The sequence below is a fragment of the Saccostrea echinata genome, unplaced genomic scaffold (assembly GCF_033153115.1).
Source record: "Saccostrea echinata isolate AGI-Se365-2 ecotype Australia unplaced genomic scaffold, CSIRO_AGI_Sech_v1 ptg000001l, whole genome shotgun sequence".
NCBI classification, from domain to species: domain Eukaryota; kingdom Metazoa; phylum Mollusca; class Bivalvia; order Ostreida; family Ostreidae; genus Saccostrea; species Saccostrea echinata.
In genome coordinates, this window is record NW_026889750.1 from 35,534,687 (window position 1) to 35,557,100 (window position 22,414).

The 22,414-nt window shown below is 32.0% G+C and overlaps 3 protein-coding genes across 3 annotated transcripts; 2 read left to right on the forward strand and 1 right to left on the reverse strand.

The window, feature by feature from the left end:
• Positions 1–2,030: 2,030 nt before the first annotated feature.
• On the forward strand, positions 2,031–4,360 carry LOC133197149 (homeobox protein Hox-B5a-like). The gene is made up of 3 exons (XM_061333020.1): positions 2,031–2,376; positions 3,410–3,644; positions 4,231–4,360. The coding sequence occupies exons 1-3, from the start codon at positions 2,031–2,033 to the stop codon at positions 4,358–4,360; spliced, it is 711 nt and encodes a 236-aa protein (XP_061189004.1).
• Positions 4,361–4,920: 560 nt separating this feature from the next.
• LOC133190671 (alpha-crystallin A chain-like) lies at positions 4,921–5,963 on the forward strand. Its single transcript, XM_061326366.1, has one exon. The coding sequence runs from the start codon at positions 5,013–5,015 to the stop codon at positions 5,586–5,588; it is 576 nt and encodes a 191-aa protein (XP_061182350.1). The 5' UTR covers positions 4,921–5,012; the 3' UTR covers positions 5,589–5,963.
• Positions 5,964–10,125: 4,162 nt separating this feature from the next.
• On the reverse strand, positions 10,126–18,932 carry LOC133190681 (vesicle transport protein GOT1B-like). Its single transcript, XM_061326375.1, has 7 exons — positions 18,822–18,932; positions 18,534–18,625; positions 16,707–16,885; positions 16,401–16,482; positions 11,212–11,244; positions 10,465–10,482; positions 10,126–10,252 (listed from the first exon to the last, which is right to left on the reverse strand). The coding sequence occupies exons 1-6, from the start codon at positions 18,844–18,846 to the stop codon at positions 10,471–10,473; spliced, it is 423 nt and encodes a 140-aa protein (XP_061182359.1). The 5' UTR covers positions 18,847–18,932; the 3' UTR covers positions 10,126–10,252; positions 10,465–10,470.
• Between the last annotated feature and the right edge of the window lie 3,482 nt (positions 18,933–22,414).

The window sequence follows — 22,414 nt, forward strand, 5'->3', positions numbered from 1 at the left end:
GTTTGGGCAAATAATTTCGTTTTATTATTTCTGAGACTGACATTTGTTACAATTGATGTGTTCTCCCCCCCCCCCCCCTGGAAAAAAATTCCTGGATCCACCCCTGGGAAGCAATATTTTCACAATAGTTTATCCAAAAGAATCACCAAATCCGATTTATCCACCTTTTGCTATTAAAAAAAATGTTACCCCACAGCTGTCGACATTGAGTCCATTTTTTTTTTAAAACGATAAAAATAATTTTTTTTAAAAAAAACCCATTTAAGGGTTGCAGTGATTTCAATAACTTACTCTTAATGTTAATAATTTAACATTAATTCAAAAAAGAATATATTTATGTGTAGTTTTAAGATTAAAGTTTGTAATATAGCTAATAACTATATCTTTTCACAATTCTCGATTCCATTTTCATCAGTAACCCACTGGTATAGATATTTTTGTATAGTGTACCACTCATCAAAATTTATCCCATTTTAATCTTATACATATATCTACAATGAATCTGTAAAAGATACCAATGGAAATGTATTGAATTATTCTTTTACTATGCATTGCTTTTGAAAAGATGCCATGTTCATGAATATTATTTCTCTTTACAGTAAGTACAATATAATTCACATGCAGCACTTATATGAAAACTTTTACTTTTAAGATGAACCAAACAAAGGCCAACTAAAGGATCTGATTGGTGTAGCAATTGGGATTTATTTCCTCATTTTTATCGTAGTCATCCTCGTCATTTTCTGTCGACGACGCAGACGAAGACCATCCATTGAATGACCATTTATTTGATTATTTTTACCACCGTTGTCACCGTCATCTTGTACTGACGACATGATGATGACTGTCCTGTGATAAACATTTGTTTCATTATATATTTATATAGCAACATCATCTTCCACTGACATCGCATACAAAGACTGTGACGTCAGTGATTTAGATTTACCTGTGCTTCCCGGTACTTGTCGTCAATTTATCCTTTTACAGATTATCAAAGGAATACATGTGTATTTATGAATTCATACACTATAGTCATTCTGTGGTATCGAGAGATGTGAGGCTTGTTTCTCGTTGTTTAACTTGGATACTACAGATGTACCAAGTCTTCTGAATTTTGTTGATATTTCCAGTATGAAATCCTTCTTTAAGTTTCTTGATATACAAAGTATTGTACATGTGATAGAATATACAACTGAGTTTATATTTATATACAATGATAATAAAGATCTTTAAAATATTTTTAAAAAAAAGTATAGTGACACTCGCATATGTATACATGAACCAGAAACTTATCAGTGCTTTGTGAATTTATTTTTTATTTTAACTACAGGTATATATAAGTCCTTTGTTTTGAATATCTGAATATGATCAGTTAAGATTCGTGGTCACACGAATGCGTATCATTATTTAGAACAGATGTTAGCTGTCAAAACCTGTGTGTATATGGTATTCGGTAACCATTTTAAAAGAACACGTTCCAATAAGGTGTATGGCTGAAACCAGCTGCATAAATAGTTATTCTTATTCATGTACTAATTAATATTGATGCTTGATCGTCCTTAAGATAACAATGATTGTAATTGATAAGGAAAAAATTAAATATTAATGTTTTAACATAGATGACTGCCTATTTTCAGGACTTTAATTGAATAGCAAGGTCCCTCATAAGCATTGCTCGTTCGTGTACCGGAAATTCGAGTAATCGAGATCTCCTCAGCGGAAATGAAATTCGTTTTCTTGGAGCGATCACTGAATTCCGTGGCAACATTAACAATTACCATTTTTCGTGTAGAAAATCTCTTTATTTTAATTAAATGATCATCAAATTGAAATCTCTCGTTAATTGGTTCGTTTGTTTAAGGAAAGAAGCAGCTGTTTTCTGGGTGATGATAACTCTATGTATAGTCGACAGATTTTGCATTCTCACAAATTAGCGATTGGAGAGAAAAACGAAAAGGTCACGATATAGCGGTGTATTAATTAATCATCTTATAATTGGGACTGTCTTTACTGAAAAATTCTCAGTCGTCATGGACAGGCAAAATGATAAAGACTGCAAAAATCTTGACCCAAGCAATGAGGATATTTTTTCAAGTATGTATTCATCACGCCTCCCCTCGTTTGGGGGAGAATTTTCGGCATTTCAGAATTGGAGAAATTGTTTTAAACGAAACAGTGATGACTTTCAAAGAACATTGGCAGATTTAAAGAATGGAGGATGGTGGGAAACAAGACATCGTCAGACAAAATCCGAGAATATTTCAAACAACTTGCACGACAATTTTTCTAAAAGTGAAAATAGAATGACTAATGGGACCGAGACACCATCTCTTGGACACTGTTTGCCTGCATTTGCACCCGTTTTTGCTGGACTAAGTAAGTTAGTATTAGTTAGGTTGAATTGCAAAACTAAGTAAAAAATTAAGTCACAGTATCGTATCTTACTTTTGAACAGTCTACAGAGAAATATCAATGTTAAACTATATGTACTGTACATATTACCATGTTTATTTGCAAGGAGGGAGCAAGAGTGCAAGGACGAGAAATCAACAAAACAAAAGCAAAGGCGACATTGCATATTACAAATTAATGTAAACCATTGCTGTGAAGTAAATACTTCATTTTTGCTCTCCTATTGACTTAAAATTGACCTGTACAGTTAAATAACGGTACGAAGCAGTCCACTGATATGTTTTTGACTGTAATGAATTTTTCTTTTTTCCATTTATCAGACGCTTTCAAGTAACTTTTGAAGATTTTTAAGGTTCATAAACCCTCTTTTTACTCAAATAAAATGTTGTTTTAATTATTATGAAAAAAATGTATTTTATAAATTGAATGCAGACAATTTTAGCATAGCTTGCGAGGCAAAATTTGTATTAAAAAAAAAATGATATTTCAACTTTTCTCAATAGAGAGTTATCTACCTTATCAGACTATTAATAAACCTTAATATCGATGTTTTAAGAAAGATGTATGCCACATGTAGTTCTACAGGGAATAAAAATCAAACTGTTCATGACCGTAAAGGTCATCAGACACTGACACTTTTTCCATAAAGAACTGTATGTATCCATTAGAGATTTTCAGTGGGGAGGAGAAGATCTAGAGGATGGTAAGGGAGCAACCCGTAGTGCGTCGCACTAAAACAAAAATTAAATTTGACCCAATACAATGTATATAATATGATATTAAGATTGACTGGTGGTATTTTTTGAAGTTTTAAAATATGTGAGTCAATGCTCTTGAAAGTAGATAGACTCCAATACATTATAGAGTGCGACTGTTAATTTTTGCAATGCATGTTTTAAAAGAAAATTAACCTCTTACTCTGCCACTTAATCTTGTATTTCATAGAAAACCACGCGGTATAAAGCTATATATCACCACCTTATTTAATGTTTTGTAGTGCATAGACGACGGAGACGAGAGAACAGACCCAGACGACAACGGACGACATTCTCTAGCGATCAGACAGTCAAACTAGAAATCGAGTACAGCCGCACCGAATACATCACCCGCTCTAGACGGTATGAACTAGCGGAAATACTTTGTCTCACAGAAAATCAGATAAAAATTTGGTTTCAAAACAGACGAGCGAAAGAAAAAAGGATAGAGAAAGCTCACATGGACCATCATTTAAGGTACTAAAAAGGATAAAACAATTAGTCCTGGTAGATGTATCTCTCACAGTTTAGTGCTTATAACACAAGTGAACTTGTGATGAAAATTTATTTTAATGAAGGTCAGGGAATAAAAGTTCGTATTTCGAAAAATAAATCACGTAAGGTTCTAAAACTTACTCTTTCACACAACAAACGGCATTCACTCAAACTTCAATTATACTAGTACTGTAACACATTTACGCAATTATCACACATACGAGCCGGTCCTCTTTGAGGATTGTTATAATTAGTTTTAATATCTCTGAATTCTAAAACTTTAATGTAACACATATATACCCTTTGTGACTTTAGCCTATAGCTTTATACTCGGCGATAATCATCCGATTGGTTAATTAAACAAGTCAGTTGCAAAACCATAATCCCTTCTCTGTTGATATATGACAAAATATGGCAATACTGTATACGAAGACAAAGGGAAACAGCATTTACACCCCCTTGCATTGTACACCTTTTTCATGTTCAAATTTTTCTACAAATAATTTACAAACAGCATTGATGTAAGCTAACATACACAAACGAATGAAACATTTTTAACTTTTTACAGAAGTTTCAGTATCGGTGGACAAACAACCAGTTCTTTCCCGATTCCCAAGTGTTCGAATGGTAGTCTCTGTGATAGAAACACCTGCTCCTGGACGGAGTGTCCTATTCCGGAAACCAAAAACGGACTGTAACATAGCAAGTGTTAAATGTATGGACTAAATAGCTATATATATATATATACTTATCTGAATATATATTGTCTTTATGGATTCATTAAGAAACTCTGCTAGAGTTACTGCACTTTTATCATATTACGATATTTTATGTCGATTTCAAATACGCCTTTCATTTATTTCTTATTACGAGATTTTTTTTAAAATAAAGATAATTAATAAACTGGCATATACAGTACGTGAACTGGAATGCAAAATAAAAAGTTCATGCATGTTACTTTTAAAAATAATCACATTTATTAATAAATTTACACCCACCAAATATATTTAAATTCAAATTTTAATTTTGTTCTAACGTACCCATCGGCCATTTCTTTTTAAATTATCCCCCTTTTGAGAAGGATATCGACTCATTGCGCAAACATGTTTCTCACGTAACTTCCAAATTACGCGATGAATTCTTGCACAATTGTATCATTACTTTACGATCCTTCGATTCTGGAACTTGCGCAGCATTTCTGAACGTTTAATGTTTGTTTTATTTATAGACGGATTCTAGCATGAAGCAGAATATATAGTAAGCTGCGCGTGTATAAAAACCTGGCAACTCTCATAGATACAAAGACAGAATCGGAAGCGTTCAGAATCGATAAGTTGTTAACCAAAAATTATGTCCCGCTTAGTTCCTGTTGATTATTTTGATTGGGGATTTTTTGATAGACAAAAATCACTTTTTCCGAAGTTCAAAGGCATTTTCAATGAAAGTTTTGAGGATTTTGATAAGGAATTGGAACAGATCAGGAAAGAGATGTTTCAGTTGACTCCTCTGGACTTTGGTGCCGGATTTGACAAAGACCCTTTCGGTAAAGATTTCTTTGGAAAGGACCCTTTTGCAGGTTTTGGGTCAAGCATGTTAAAAGTAGAGAAACCATTCATTGAAGATATTTCTGGAAATAAGAAGTTGAATTTGAAATTCGACTGTAGTCAGTTTAAACCGGAAGAGATCACGGTGAAGACCGTAGACCGGAATTTGACAGTGCAAGCTAAACACGTGGAGGAATCGCCTGGGAAGAAAATCCACAGAGAATTCACCAAATCCTACACACTTCCGGAAAACATTGATCCCATGAAAGTCACTTCTACATTGTCCGGAGATGGCGTCCTATGTATTGAAGCACCTGCCCCTAAAAGTGTGGAGGTTCGCAACGAAAGAATCATTCCCATTGAGAAATTGGCAATCAAGTAACATTTCAATTCTTATGAACTTTGAATGAACTACAGGAATTGATGTAAAATATGTGATATTTTTGTTAGGCAATTGTAAAGGATTATATATTCATCTTTATTTTGTAAAGAAGATTCAAATAAAATGATCTCCGTAAACAAATTCATAGAAAAACAAACCTGACAAATTTTGGAAACAGTTAATCTACAATCAGATGGTGGAAATGGAATATATATCCATAAGGTATCACATCTGTCAAACGTTATTTTTTATTATCTGTATAATCTCTCTTCTGCGATATAAATACCATGTACTAGCATGCGTTGTACATATGCCTCTTTTTATCTTAATTATAAATCTAATCTGACAGCACAGAATAAATACAAACATCATTAATCTCCCGATCTTTCTATACAATCAGGGATAAATATTTTCTGGAATCTCTCCCAAACTGCAGCTCCTGTCTGCCTTGATAATCATCGTCACAGAAGGACAAAAGCAACGATGTCTGAAAATCACGATGCTGAAGGTCACTTATACCACAGACTTAGGAGTCACTGCCCTTGCCCTTCTCACACAGAGAGAGAGAGAGAGAGAGAGAGAGAGAGAGAGAGAGAGAGATGTATTACAAAGGCTAAGTCTAGGTCTTGACGAATACGTTCAAAATCAGAATATAGTTGGAGAAATATTGAACATAGAGAAATTCACAGAAATTGTATAGTAAATATTTTCTACAAAGCTTCATAAATGGAGTGTTTATACTTTGAAAAAAGTTAGAATTATGCAAAAAGGTACGAAAAATTGGATGACTGCATCAACATTAAGATCAGATTGTCGACACGTTTATCAATATTTATAATTTTTCAAAAGAATCCCCAAAGATTTGTCATTGAAATATTTCTACTTTTACAAGTTTCCTCACAAAAAATTGAGGTACCTTACCAGACAAATTTTGCTAGAAACCAGGGGATATTGTTTTTTCTTTATGATACTACCAGAAATAACTAGCATTGCCTTTGTCACAACTGTTGATTTATTTATTTTGAAGGCATTGGGAAAACAGTTCAGATATCACAAAATAATAATTGAGTAATTTGTCGTACATTACGAAGATTTTTGAGGAACGTGTCTTCAGACCGTTACCTTTTCAAAAATACAAGTAAACGTAGAATGAAAGTAACGTTATTTACAGTACATGTGTTCTAAGGCCATCATTAAAAATATCTTTGTTTCCCCTAACCCGACCCTAAAATCTCAAGATGGGTAGGTAGGTAGGCAAATAATTTTTTTCTTTTGACAGCAGCTTTGAAAATATATTCTTAAAATCTAATAGAATGATATCTTTATAAATAAGTTAAGTACAAAAGAAAGTGATTTGTAAACAGCTAGAATGCCATACAAATGCAGTTTTAACTCAACATTTAAGGTAAATCAATTCACAGCTATTATTCAATCGAAATATCTCATACCAGAGAAAATTTGTTGAAATCGAATACATCTGTTTAAAAGATTCTCGGGTACGCAAAGACTGTACACCAGAGTATATTTTTTATACCTACTATCAGCTTCCATTGCTCTGTACTTTGTACTTTTTCAAGGGCTTCGAATTGTGCAGTGCTTCTAGAGCATTTCGTTTTAGAGTCTCGAAGTAAGGAGCTATTTCTAAGTTGCAGGTTCAAATCCCAGTGCGGGAAGTTGAGACCGATTCTCCGAATGGCACAGTAAAAACTTAGGTCCAGTTACGCAGTAGATACTGGCACGAAAAAAAAAATCCTCATTGCTCATGGCTTAAAGTGCCGCGTACACGTCTAAATTTGGAGTCCTTCACCAGACAAATGTTTAAATAAATGTTGTCCCAACAATTATCAAAGGGATTCAAATCAAAGAAACAACCAATCTTCCAGGGCCTTATTAGAGAAAAATACACGGACGTCTCAGGAAGCTTGTACATGTATCATAATTTCAAATCTATTTGGAAAAAGCATGTTAACAATATTTAATTGAGGCAAATAATATATAAAAATGATAACATGTCATAGTATACACAATGTCAATGTTAAGAAGTTTAACCCATGATTAAAAGGCATGAAGAAAGGACATTTGAATTCTATTCATTAGGATGAAATATGCAGACTTATTTACAACTCCTATGGTCCCATATAGTAAACATTGGAATATTGATGAACTGTGTATAAGATCAAAACTCAAATTAAATAAAATACAATGAAATTGATTGGTGTTTTCACAAGGTGGACCCCTTGTCTGCTCATGATGGGTATCATGAGGAGGGCCTATGGGCCTAAGCATGCTTTCTACGTACATGTACCTTAATTTTAAGACAGGCTAGTAAATACAACCCAAACACTTTCAATTAGTCATTGGATATTATATTTTATAAACAAAGTGTTTCAAGAGTGCAGGATTCTAATATGCTAAAGGCAGAAGGTTGATACGTTGCCTTTCTTTTAAAACACGAACTAACCCTCCGTGACCACATGTTGTAGGCGCTATTTTGTTTCCAATAAACGCTTGAAAATCACAGAACAAAATCAGTCGTTCTGGTAAAAAAAAAACAGATTTGATGGAATTTTATTTTATAGAAGTTGACAAAGATAAAAAAAAAAGTATTTGAATAATCTTATGAAAAAAAAAACCTTTCAGTCGGCGCGTTTTAATTGGGTCGGTCGCGTTAGGGGAAACAAAGGTATTTTTTATTTTGGCCTAAGGAATGTTCTCACTCTTATAGAAAAAGGGGGAGAGTTTTGCATCAGAGAGTTTAGGAAAACCTTACGGTTTCACTGCCAGTCAAGCAGCCAAGTCAGAAAGAAAGATTTCTTCCTGAAACATTCAAAGTCAGAAAAAAAGTATGAAGTTTTAAATAAAATTAATTAATGAATCATTTGTTTGTATTGTCAGTATGGATAATTTTGTTCATTGGGTGAACTTTTATCATTAAAACAAAGGTTCTGAAACAGACACAGAGGGGAAAAACGTGTTTTATAAACCAGGAAAATAATATTTACAGTTTTATTCCTTCTGTTATCGAACATCACCTGATATAATAGTTTAAAAAAAAAAAATTTTTTTTTCGTATATCTTTGAACCGTTTAGCTGTTGTTGGGTATAGATACGTGGACCTAGAATTATTTAAATACGAGATAAACCATTATATTAGTTAAAAGATCTGTACCTGTACGTTAATAAAGAAGTACTAGGAGTATTATCTTAAAAATCAAATTTTCTTAATTCTGATGAAATAATACAGTTGGTTAAATAAAGAAATTAAAAATTTTATTGTCAGCTCTGCCATTCATCGTGCATGGTGACTTTTTTTTCCTGAGGCCTGCACAAAAGCGTGGATGCTATCTAACACAATAGTGGTCCTTCTGTCCTTCAGAAAAAGATTTTATTTTTTTTCTTTTCTCCTCGTTAATATTTATACCATGTAAAACTTGGATTCCATATTGGGCCCTAGCCTACAAATTTGAATGTTCACTATGTTAGGAAGCTTTCATGTATGTTTCATCCTTGAGCTTTTTAGAAAGATGACACGAAATCATCACAATTCTTAATTAACCCCCCCTTTGAAAGATTATGTATATCTTCATATGAACAAACTTAGAACCCCCTCACACCTTTGTGGCAAGTTTGGTTGAAACTGGCCTTGAGTAAGTTAAAAAACTTAAACTTTACAGACAGCTAGAAAAAGTTTTCGAGCTAAAACATTTCTATCAAATTCTGCAACTGTATGCATTTCAATTACAATATACAGGTAGATTTATTTATTTAAAATCATTATCATTTAGGGCTGTATCAATATATCGATAATATCGATATTTAAGAATGCATTGTATCGAAAAAATAACTTCCAATACGTATCGGAGAGGCAGATTTTCTTATAATTCTGTGAAAAAGTTGGGAATTTCCATCACCAAAGGTTATATTTTCACTGTTTTGAATTAAAATTGGTCAATAATGATATAATCATTAAGGAGATAGCTCATCTTAGATAAATATTACAAAATACATAGACAACTTTATTTTAACATGTTGATTTCACAGTCATTAAAAGTTTGAATTTGAAGTGTAATTAGTTAATATGACAGTGAGACAAAGAACTTCAAAATGGGTTATAAAACAATTAGTTTTTAGAAAACTCATGCATTAAATGATTTATAAGACTTTTTTGATAGACTTGTTAAAGAATCCAATATATCGGATATCGCATTATAAAATATTATTATCGTATCATATCGAATTTTTTTGCCCAATACACAGCCCTATTATCATTTAAGCAAAATTTTATATGAGTAACCCAGGGATGACAAACCTTAATTTATACAAGAGGATAGGAAAGTATGAATTAACTACAACAGTGAGTAGACATCCTTGCAAATTTAATTATTACGATCACATGATAATGAAGGATGCATTCAAATTACAAATACACGTATTATGAATAAAAAACTAGAACTTGAACTGACATGGCTAGGGCTTCACATAAATTTCAAGTCACTTTCCCTGGTTTTGTAAACAACATACTCACAATAATACAAAATACTTTTAATTATTTATTTAAGATATATCGTTGACAAATATTTACAAACCATGTACATGTATCTGTATTTGTGGAGAGAATACTAATCATTGAGGGCTACATTGTATTCCATATTGCACTACAGCTTCTGAAAGGGAAGTTATACTAGTAATTGCAGATTCGGTTCTTGACAACACATCATACAATACACTTTGTATCAGCATTTCCATTATTTTTATCAAATTACATGCAAAAGAAAATCATTATGAATTTGAATTTTGAATAAAAAATACATGTATAAAAAAAAAAAAGAAAAAAAAACCAAAACAAAACAAAACAAAAAACCCATCACCGAACTACCTTTGTTCAAGCCATGTCCTGCAAAAATAAAGAATTTTGCTGTTTGAGACTAGATTTCTTAACTAAGTCATTATTCTCTGTAACAGTACATTGACATATAAATCTGCTGCCTAACTGCAATAATTCGTACAGCTCTAGTCTTATCACAGAAACTTTCATCTTTCATCAAGTATTATAGTGCAAGCAAATACCACTGTCATACTGCATCTGAAGCTTATTATGATTTCTAACTTGAACACCAAACAACAGCTGAGACACATAATAGACATTTACACTGTCTGTGTTCCATCAAAGCTAATACAGGCTTGACATACATGTAGTAAGTGTTGAAACAACATATATAAACCTAGTGTCACTATAAAATAAATTCTGTGGCACCATAGTTTGAAGAAATGAACTCTAGTGCAGTGCCCTTCCAAAAATTATAATTTATTGATTGATAATTCAAAAAGAATTGTAAGAAGTTTATAAAAATTATATCAATTAAAACCTAATAAGATAAAATGTATATGAATAGAGCATTTTTTGATAGTTGTTCTCATCAAACTTTACTAGAACCATGAATGATTATACATATACACAAAAATTTGTTGGCACTAGATTTAATACACTTGTACACATGAAAATGGTAAAATAAGATGGTGATGAATAAATTAAAGAATCTTGTGAACATGATCATTAAAATCATACAGATGTCATCACATTTCACTGACTGTGTAGTTGATAAAAATATGAATTTCACTATACCATGGAATTGGATCCAGCTACCCTGTCTGCAGCCTGCAAAGAAAAACAGATTATAATGTACTGGTAAGTCTACCTGCAGTGGAAAAAAGTTGGGGTTGGAGGGGCAGGTGCATCATCCACAAAAAGAATCTGGGGGAATAAGACGAGCCATGTGCCCATGCCCATTTTTCGGCTATGCAAGAACATTTATTGGAAAAAATCTCTCAATTGTTCGAATTTACTTAAGCATTTTAATGTTTACAGTAGTTCTCAGAATGATATTTATATTCTAAACAAGCTAAACAGTTGACTTTCATTTACTGTCACAAGTGTCTAACATGGGTAGGGACTTCTATTAATTAATCTGCATATTGAGTGTTAACACTTATTGTGGAGATATTATAAAAATGTTAACATTGTATATAATGATAGTGGTGATCTAGAAGCGCTTGTAGTAAAAATAAATAAAAACGGGAATAAAAGTATTTAAATATCTATTATAATTTTTATCCGGCATTTTAAATAATTTACTGTAAATGAGTTCATTACTATATATATATATATATATATATATATATAATTTCCAGTGAAAAATATGTTATTCCTATAGACATTTTTATAAAGTAAAACAAAATTAACCCCCTCCCCAAAAAATTAAAAAAAATCATGACTCGAACACTTTCCTCAATAAACGTCCTTTCAAAGAGCTCATTGCTAACCACTATACCACGGAGTCACACATACATACCCATTTAAATAGCATACAGTTCTCTATATTTAGCAAGCGTATTTGGACTTAGAATTTTTTAAGACCACAGTGAAAATTTAAGTAAGTTAGCTTAATTTTTTATGTAGAGTGGGTCTTCGTACCAAATTTTTGCAAGTGTAAAAAGCAACATCTTTCCATTGCCTTTCATTAATCGTTCTCAAAAAAATGGTACGATGACCCACTCTATTTAAAAAAATGTAGTTATATCATCCAATTTATGTCAGTTTTTGTGAAAATTGAGCGTGATGCCATTTTTTTGTGTTAATCAGAATCATTTTCGCTGTTACAGTATTCAGGTTTTGTCAAATTTGTATGCAAATGGTAATAAGCATTACATTAATTCAACAAAAAGTGAAATTTGTTTAAAATGAATTTACTGATTTTTTTTGTCGATCGTTATGTAGGCATATGGCTCGGCTTATCCCCCCAGTTTCTTCTGGCGAAAAAAAATATATTTTGCTTGCCAAAATTTTAATCTTGTTTTTCCCTGAAGATCCAGTCCCTGACCTTGTTGACAGGTGCTTGATACAAAAATCCTCTTTTCTTTAGTTTTCATTAGTTTATATCAGGAAGGAGTACAAATTAACAAAAAGTGCAGGGATAACACCAAAATTAATCAAAAATACTTATCACATAATTTCTTTACCCAGTGGCAAGTAAATTTATCTTTAAAAAAAATACACCTTTAAATTTATTTGTGTGTGATACCGCTACACAAAGGAAGGCCTTATTTCTTTACTACCTAATGTAACAAGCAAGCTTGAGAGTATTACATAAGTAATACTAGTCCCGTACCAGCAAGTGTATTTAAGTGGAACAAAATCGAAACCTGATCTGTAACTCTTCAAAGTATACTAAAAATCAGCTCAGTATCTAGAATTTTAGAAAAAGTTTGGAAAACCAAGTGACACAGACTGATAGAGGGACAGACAATAGACAGAGAGATGATGAGGACCTATAAGGGACTTATAATAAGAAAATCTTCATAAATGAAGTGTCTGAAACACTTGGTGGATAATGAAATAATCATGTATAATAACACAATAACCACAGAAAAAAGTAGAAACAACCAGATAAAAAGACAGATACATATAATTGAAGACTTCCTATAACCATCAAAGTAAGAATGAAGTGCTATAGAAACTGCTGATGTGGCTGTTAACTGTTAATGTTCACTCATCAACATTACTATGTATATATGTATATCAGTTTTCTTTGAGGAAGCAATTTTCAGTATGTGTTTGCCAGTAGTCAAATTCTTTTCAACAACAGCTTTTTCTGGATTAGTATGAGAAGACATTCTACATTGTTGTATGTTTTTCCTATTATCGGCTGATAGAACTTCTTTGTTTGCCAAGATCTACACTAACTTAGCATTCCATGCTTTTCTTTAGACTGAATAATAACAAGCAAAGTGGTTCATGCACTCGCCGTTATTTCACATCATCACACATGCCTTAAAATGTTGGCTGATAAGTTCCTATAAAACATATGGTTGTTTGGGAGGAGAGAGAAAAACAAGTTACTGCCAATTACTTCACTCCACATCAATCATAAAGAAATGAATATATATAGTAGGAATGGGTTTTTTCACTGAGGGAAATAATTTATAAATAGTTATCATGCTGTCAGATTCATAGAACTACCAGGTAAAGCAAGTTTAAAGACTTCTTTCTTTAAAATACCCTGACAGTTGCAAACAAAGTGCATATATGATCAAAGACATCAAATTTTAAGAATTGTAATTTTCAACAATAAAGAAGAATGTAGTCCCTATTTCTTAGTTCCTACACAATTAAAAACAAGCAACAAAAGATAAAAATATTTATTTTATAATCTGTACCAATTGCTTCTGTGTATCATACATAAAGATAAAAAAGTATTTAATATTCTTAAGGAAATGACTGAGAAATGTAAGACTTAGATGTTCATTAACTCTTTCTCCCTTTTCATGTCTCTTAAGTTGTAGAAGCACGTGTGTATATAGAATGCATTAAGTCACACCATATACTTGCTGATGGTTAGATTTGCTTGATGCCTAAGATGAAATTTATAACTGTGAACAACCATGATAGCAGACAACAAAGAGGTAGATTTAACCACTGAAGGCTGAACTTCTATAATTTTATAATTCACTTTTGAAAAACATGATACTAAAAACTGGAAAATTGACACAGACATACATGTACAGGACCCTTTAGTGTGCATATCTAAGAAATAAGGAATGATCTTGAACTTTGACTATGACCTTTGACCAACTGATCTAATAATCTAAAGATTTTTTTTCTCTGTAACCTTATTCAACTTTCTATTGAAGTTTTTTATGTGAAATACATTTGACCTTGACCTCTATGCCTTCCACTAACTTTGTTCACCATTGTAGTTGTAATGGATTCTGTGAGTTAAACATGTTAAATATACAAAAAATATCATATCGCAAGTATGTGTAGTGGATGTACATTGTATACCTCCTGGAACTTTTGTTGAACAAGGATCTGTAGGTAATTTTTTTAATTATCCTTCATCTATGTACATTTGTTTAGAAAAAAAACAAAAGTATTCAAAATTTGCAAGTAAAAGACATTCAAGCAATTACTTTGAAGAACTATATAATGGTTATATGAATTCTCTCACTTGATTAAGTTTCCTAAAATTATGGATCACTATGGATCAATAATGCACTCTGATCATTGTTCACTTACCAGGAATGTAGATATGACATATAGGTTAAAGGATACCTAAATTATTATATTACATTTAGTAACAAAAAGAAAAAGAAAAAAGAATGAGTTGGGATCAACAAAATAGTTAGTCTAGTACTCGGTGATAAATCATAAAGTAGAATCTCAATCTAATTAAAATTAGATCTTCCATTCGCTCCCCGATTTTTTATATGTCGTGAGGAAGCGACATATAAAAAATCGGGGAGCAAAAGGAAGATCTAATTTTAATTAGATTGAGTAGAATCTATTAACTTTTCAGTATACACTCCCATTTGTCAATTTGATTATGCAGATTCAATAATACATTGTACAATAGTGCTTCAGAACATTCCTCATATATTGACCTAGCTCTCTTGGCTTTGTACATGTATTTTTGTCTCACTTCTATGCACATTTACAAGTTTACCTGACCATTAAAAACTATGAAATACTTTTACATTAAACATTCTTGTTTAATTCTTTTATTCATTAAGACAGCCTCTTCCCAACAAAAACAAGAGTTATCTTTCTTTGCTCATTTATAAACCAACGTAATAAACAGAACTTTTAGCAAATAAAGCGCTTAATTGTTTTTCATAATTTTACAAGTAAATTTCATACATGCATGTACATGTAATCCTGGGATTTATTTGTTCATACTGATGTAAAAAAAAAAATTATTTTGCAGATTCAAATATGTTTTAATACTCCAAGCCTCTTTCTGTTTTCATTAAAGAGTGGATATAAATTTATTTTAAAAATAAATATTTACGCTGATAAATATTTACTGCTGATTGCATTTATGCTTTGACTTGTCCTGCTCACACATGACTGAGGAGACGCACAGAAGAACTGACAAGTTGATGTTAGGGGGAGGTGTAAATAAGCTCATGCCATTCATGGATCAAGAATGACCTGATTAGAATATGATTCTTCATAATATAAGGTCAAAAAAAATTTTAATATGCAGTCTTCGACAAATCCCGGGAGTCCGAAGCCCGGGACCTGGTAAAATTGGAAGCGGGCATGTGGAAATTGCATACTTACAAGCCCGAAGGGCATGTAAATTCTGAGGCCTAAGCCTCCCTATTATCAAACTAAATAATACCAATAACATTAAATGTACTTAAAAGTCTGATTTTTCATCTAAAGTGGAGCATCAAATAAAATTTTTACGATAGTTTAAATATTCTACCGCGATTTCCAAGGAACTCTTTTGCAAAGGAGATGCAAAAAGTATACACGTTGAAAACAATACGTGACTTCCAAGGAATTCTTTTGAAAGGAGACAAAAAAAGTGTACAGATTGAAAACAATATTAATGGCGAGACAATAGATCGATAGAAATGGATTTCCGATCATTTCCTGGGCATGAAAAGGCAAATAAGAATAAAATTACTTGATAAAATTCTGGGCATGTAAATATTTGTTCGGGCTAGCGTAATAAGTGGTTAAACCTGCCCGAAGGGCATGTACTGAAAAAAAGATTTGGCGAAGACTGAATATGCATTGTTTCTCTTGAACTGCTGCATTTGGTCACTTACTGCTTGATCATTGAAAAGGGGAAAAAATAAAATTTAATTTATAAGTTACAACAGAAAATTGAGTTATACATCTTTTCATTGGGAAAAGTTTGTATTAGTATGATTAGGTAAACAATATATTTCTTTCATCAATAACTTTCTTTTGTGTCAAATTCTGAAGGTTTTCCTGAAGGTATTACATGTATATATACTTACTGTTCTGATGTATGGTAAATCTAGAATGCTGCCTATAATTGGAACTCTTCGTAAAAAGTTTACAGCTACTGGGAAAAATCCACTAAAAATGTATAAAATTTAATTTCATCATATTTTTTATATTCAAGATGTTTTTTTTAATTGTTCAATTGGAATTCTTTTTTTAGTAAACAATTTATATAAAAGTGAGAATGACAACATTTTTCTCCTTCTCAATTTAACATATATCACATAATTTCAACTGCTTTCTGATGTACAGGTACAAAAAAAAAAGATTCATCTTTGATATGCAGATGTCAGTCTTACCTGAACAGAAGAAAGAATCCATACATCTCTACACACATTCCAATAACTGGCCACCCTAACAACACAATCAATATACCACCCACAAAGAAACTGGTGGCTTTTAATTTATGTCTTTGGAAAAAGAATCTGAAAGTTCTCTCCAGCCCAATCACAAATGCAAGTCCACTTATAAATAGTATCTGAAACAATAGAAAATGTTTTAAAAGTTTTCAGCAATAAATTATTAAGCACGGTTAAATGAATTAAATGCTAGTTCTGTGCCATGGTTCAGAAAAACAAGACTTAACTTTACAGTACAAGAGGAGGCTTGCTTGCTTGTTCATTTTACAAAAAATGGTAGCCCACTAGTTCCAGAGAAGAAGAATTTATATATTTTTCAAGTATTCTACTACAATTAGAATTGCTGATCTTTCAGTGCATTAGACACTACATTTTATCATGACTAGTCCAAATAAGAAATATTTATTATCAGTCTAGTCATAGTCCCGAAAACATTAAGATAAATTAATCAGAGTCTTTTATACATGTACATGTAGCACTTCATGCAAGGTGTAAACAAAGAATTAAATTATTCTCTTGCTTTCCATTTTCTTTTAGTATATGGCCAAATAATGGCTTTCTTTACTTTAGGATTTAATGTGACCTTCTTTAAATTAATGGTTTATTAAATAAAATCAATGTCAAAACGTTTCTGTATCAATTAATGGATATATAGATCTGTCACTTCCATCATGTCCATCGACTTCAAATTCAGTACTTCAATTAAAAATTATTTTTTCTATTGATTTATTTTATGTCAGATCTTAAAGCAATTTCAGTAATAAAAATAACTTTTTCTGCATTCTAAACATCCAATTTTCTTTTTTTTTTAAAAAAAAAAGTAAAAAAAAAAAAGAAAAAAAGGTTTACATAAATTTAATACAGAGATCCCATATGAAGATATCTCCTTCAGCAATTATTTTTTGTCAAGTGATTTTTATTTTTTTGTAAGACTGATACATGTGTGGCAGTTAGACGGGTTTGATTGCCGGTGGCCAAATACAGGTAGCTCAGTTGTAGAGCACCTGACTGCAGATTCATGGGGCCCAGGTTCAAATCCTGGTCTGGTCAGTCTTGTTTTTTCTCCTCTCCTGTTATACATGTATGAGAGGCACTCAAGTGATTCAGTTGTAACGGGAAAGGAGAAAATGTATGGCTGGACGGGAATCCAACCTGAGACCCCTGCATCACCAGTCAGGTGCTCTACCGACTGAGCTACCCAGGCCGATATCCTCGGCCTAGCTGCAGAACTGTATTGTTATGGTTTTATATTTTAGTCCTTGACCATAATACTACAGATCCCATAATGCAAATATTGTGCAACATATGGTGCAATATTTTCTGGGCACTTTGGGGATGTATTTTGCCACTTTCAATCATTGGTTAATCAACGATCTTTCATTCCCTATCCTAGAGATATTTTATAACCAACCTGTATATTTTATCCACCTCCTAACCCTTTATAGTTGTCTCTACAGACCAATAAACTCTCCTGTTGTGAATTTTATGCCATCCAGAAACAAATTCACAACAGGCGAGCTTATTGGTCTGTAGAGACGACTTTAAAAGGTTAGGATCTGTAGCGTTATGGTCAAAAACTGAAATATAAGACCTTAACGCTACATTTCTGCAGCTATCCGCGACCCAAACCATTACACAGTAAATACAGGAATGTCCTTTATTATCATCTAAACTTAAGTTGTAACTTAAAATAATTTCAGAAGAAAAGATATAGGAATGATGCCTTTAAACATACACAACTAAGACACTAAGACTTGATTATCTTACATTTCCTATTGCCAGCAATCCTTTGTCAAACAAAAACAAAACACCCAGAAATAGGAAGGCGATACCAAAACCCGCCAAGCCAACTCCAATTTCTGAAATAAAACAAAAACATACTAATTATAACACATAGTTAAACAAGTGTTGAGATTTGTAATTTTACCATACTATGTGAGGATTAATTAGCATGCAAACTTTCTCTACCAGTGTTGAGCAACTTTTGAGGAAATTCGAATGAAATAAAAAATAGTACAACTTCCCTGGCTGTAAAATAAAGGAAAAGCAACATACTTTGAAAATCTGTTACTTGATACATCGTCGATGTTTATCGATCAATCTCAACAACACGAAACAGTTCCTGTGACATTTGGCTTAGACTCAACTTGTCTCAAGCTGTCTCGCTGTTTTCGCCACGACTCGGAACTATTTTACCCCCTTCTAACACAAAAGAGTTTACAAAGTTGTGTAACTCGTATTGCGCTGAATATAACTACTCCTCATTGTATTGTTTTTATGGAGAGCTGGGTAGAATACCACTTAGTATATTAGTAAAGTCTAGAATGGCTGGTTTCTGGCAAAGGATTTTGTGTGGTAAAAATGAGAAAATTTCCTTCACATTGTACTCCATTTTGTATCAATTTAGCTCAAAAGGTTTTTTACCATTCAAAATGGCTCATGGAAATTACGAATATTTTACATGATTGTAATTTGGATCTAATGTGGAATGCTCAGTATGTTGATAAGTCATGCAAAATTGGTGTGTTGGTTAAGAATACATTAAGAAATAGTTTATCCAAGACTGGAATTTAAATGTATTAAATTCTCCGAAATGTCTTTAGTTATATAGAATGTACAAGTGTGATTTTGGTTTTGAAAATTATCTAAACATGTTACCAAATGATCTTAGATTAGGCCAAACAAAAAAATATGCGTGGTTCCGGTTACACTTTCAAAAAAATTAGGGTAGGTAGGTAGGGATTTTTTTTTTTTTTGAACAAATGATTTTCTTAATTTTTCTAAATAATACCTATCACTGCTTTGCAAATGGCATTTAGATGTGATAATATACTAGTCAATATTGGTAGGGGACACCTACATGTAGCTTGCTTTGGATTTAACACTATTAAACACTTGCACTTAGTTTTGCAAGGAGGTCGTCATTGCTGAAACTAAAACTTAAATCGGAGCCATTGATGGAAATCGGGGGAAAATTCCGGAAAAAATATGAAAATTGCAAAATAAAAGTTTAGGGTCGGGGGTATAAAATAGGGAAGGTCGGGTAACCGGAACCACACATATTTTTTTATTTGGCCTTATATTTATGTAAGTTTCGTTGTGTCAGTCATAACTTGCCAATTGAAGCTGGTAGATTTTATAGTATTGATAGATCTGAGAGACATTTAACCTCTGTAATAACAATGAATTTCATTATTTATTTAACTGTTTAAGTGTCCTTTTTTTAAGAATGAAAGACAGAAATTTATACCTAGCAATATTTACACAAATCCAAACACAGTATCTTTTTATAATTTGATGAATACATCTGATATATATGAACTAATAGGTTTAGCTAAGTTTTGTAAAACTGTTCTTAAATTATTTCATGCCTGAACTTCCTACAATGTAAACATTAAACGATTTTTTTATACAACCGTCAGTACTGTCCATATCAAAGATCTTTTTGTCGTTCATTATGTTTTAACTGTTCACATGCTGATTTGTTCAATTGTTAAACTCTTATTGTACTAACATACCCCATCTGGGGGCTTTAGTGAAAATAAAAGTTTCAAAAGTTGATCCGTATTTTTACAGCCTCATGGCCGTAGGAACCGGGGGAGGGGGTCTGTGGCCCCAATAATTTTGCTGATATATAGAATACTATAGAAAACATATAGCTACATGCTTGTGCCCCCTCAACGTCTGATTAGTGCTCCCCCCAACTGAAAATGTACGTTGTATGGTTGTGCCCCCAAACTGAGGGCGAATTTGTTGCATCTATAAACTAGTTCAGGTTTTGGTTTAAGGTGGTATGGGATACCAAACGAAACTTCTCCTACATATTTATGTACCCATATTAGAAGGATTTGAAATACCCCCACCTTTCAGTATATGAAAGTGTAATTTTAATAATTTTTTTATTATTTTAATGAGAAATACAAAAACGATTTTTTTTCTTGCATAATTCTTTTTTCATAAGCTTAATATTATAGGCAGGTGTTTGCTAATATAAAGTGTTTATAAAAACAAAAATGACAAGAAATATGTCTTAGTATTTTTTTAATTTTCAACAAAAATAAGCGTAAAAAAATGGGAAAAGTTTATTTCGTGAAAACAGACGGATAACATTTCATGAAAGTCTACAATAAGAATGTATCTTAATATGTTAGCAAAGTGAAATAAACAAATTGAAAATATATATATATAAATGGAAAATATAAAATGCATTTAAAATTTTTTGAATTAAAAACAATGCATGGACAATCGCTTTCCAGGACGTGTCTTGTTCAGAGCAATTGCATTCATCTGAACGTTTTGGGACTATATATATAACAGCTAGCTGATTTGTGACCAAACAGTTACTTCTTGAATTAAATAACAAAAAAGTCCAGCTCTGGTTAACGTGATAATTGATTGGTGATAATTCAGCACAATGTGAAGTAATCGCACTTATCCATGCCTCACCGCACACAAGGTGCTGTACAGTTACTCAAACAATTGAAATACAGCTTTTGCTTAAAAGTGTTCAAAAGCAGCAATGTTGAAACTACCTTTTACAGGGGTTTGCTTTTTTAAATGTCCGTTGTACAATTATAAGTAAATTTATATACTTGCGATTTTTTTTGTCTGTTTTTACTTAAAATGCCGACTTGTGAGAACTTGCATTGAAATAGGCTTCAGAGTGTTCTTTTCAACGGTGTATCTACAAATTTTGACCCGGTAATAAGCACTCATGCAAATCAAAACAATACTTCAAACGGAAATACGTCATAACGTGGAGGTATCCCATACTACCTTAAGGTTAAAACTAGTTTTCAAACTGGTTATCAGTTTGGATCCGGTTTACCTCGATAAAACAAATGAACAGTTTATACAAGATGGCGTCTAAAAGATGCATGCATGATTAAATATTTACATTTGCCCTTCGGGCTTTATGGAATTTGATCTCGTGACCAACCCGTATTTATATCCCGATAGATGTTTAAAAATGATACATTATTTCTTAATTATATTAATATTAATCATGTTAATTGGAAATTTAACACGGAAATAATGCTGCTGATAAAAAAAAAGAGATCGATAGAATTGCAAGAATTTTATGATGTGCATTTACAATGTAGGAACCTTAATATGAAGAGCTAGAACAACATGTTAACCAAATTACACATGCAAGTAAAGTTAAAATCTTTTTTCTTAATACAAGAATATCCAAGAAATTATAGTTTTTTTTGTTCCTTGTTTATCTTACTTAAAATGCAGTATTTATATTTATAATGCCTCAAAGATAAAATCAACTCAAAGACTCAAAATAAACTCAAAGATATCATGAAAAGATAAAAACTTGGGTATTTATAATTATACTCTTTAGATTTCCAACATTAAAAATGTCTTTACAGTATGTTCTACAATTTACCATACATGTTAAAGTTTGTCCAAATGATTCATTAAAACTTATTTTTAAAAAGGAAAATTGAACATTTTACGTTCATTATCACTGAACAAACACCATTACAATATGCAGCATTTATCTATTCTCTGAAGCCTTATATAAAACATCAGAATGTGGCATTAAAGTCAAAAAGAGTTGTTTGTTCTCGAAAAAACAATCATTTATAACTTTTTTCTTTATTAAAATAGTCACCATCTTTCATCACTGCCATACTGGA

What these genes read in the sequence shown, in the direction of transcription:
- LOC133197149 (XM_061333020.1), top strand. Translation starts at nt 2,031, where the DNA reads ATGGACAGGCAAAATGATAAAGACTGCAAAAATCTTGACCCAAGCAAT. An exon ending in ACCCGTTTTTGCTGGACTAA is followed by an intron (nt 2,377 to 3,409) that starts GTAAGTTAGTAT and finishes AATGTTTTGTAG; the next exon opens with TGCATAGACGACGGAGACGA. An exon ending in CACATGGACCATCATTTAAG is followed by an intron (nt 3,645 to 4,230) that starts GTACTAAAAAGG and finishes AACTTTTTACAG; the next exon opens with AAGTTTCAGTATCGGTGGAC.
- LOC133190671 (XM_061326366.1), top strand. Translation starts at nt 5,013, where the DNA reads ATGTCCCGCTTAGTTCCTGTTGATTATTTTGATTGGGGATTTTTTGAT.
- LOC133190681 (XM_061326375.1), bottom strand. Translation starts at nt 18,846, where the DNA reads ATGTATCAAGTAACAGATTTTCAAA. An exon ending in GATTGCTGGCAATAGGAAAT is followed by an intron (nt 16,886 to 18,533) that starts GTAAGATAATCA and finishes CTATTGTTTCAG; the next exon opens with ATACTATTTATAAGTGGACT. An exon ending in GGATTCTTTCTTCTGTTCAG is followed by an intron (nt 16,483 to 16,706) that starts GTAAGACTGACA and finishes ATACATTTTTAG; the next exon opens with TGGATTTTTCCCAGTAGCTG.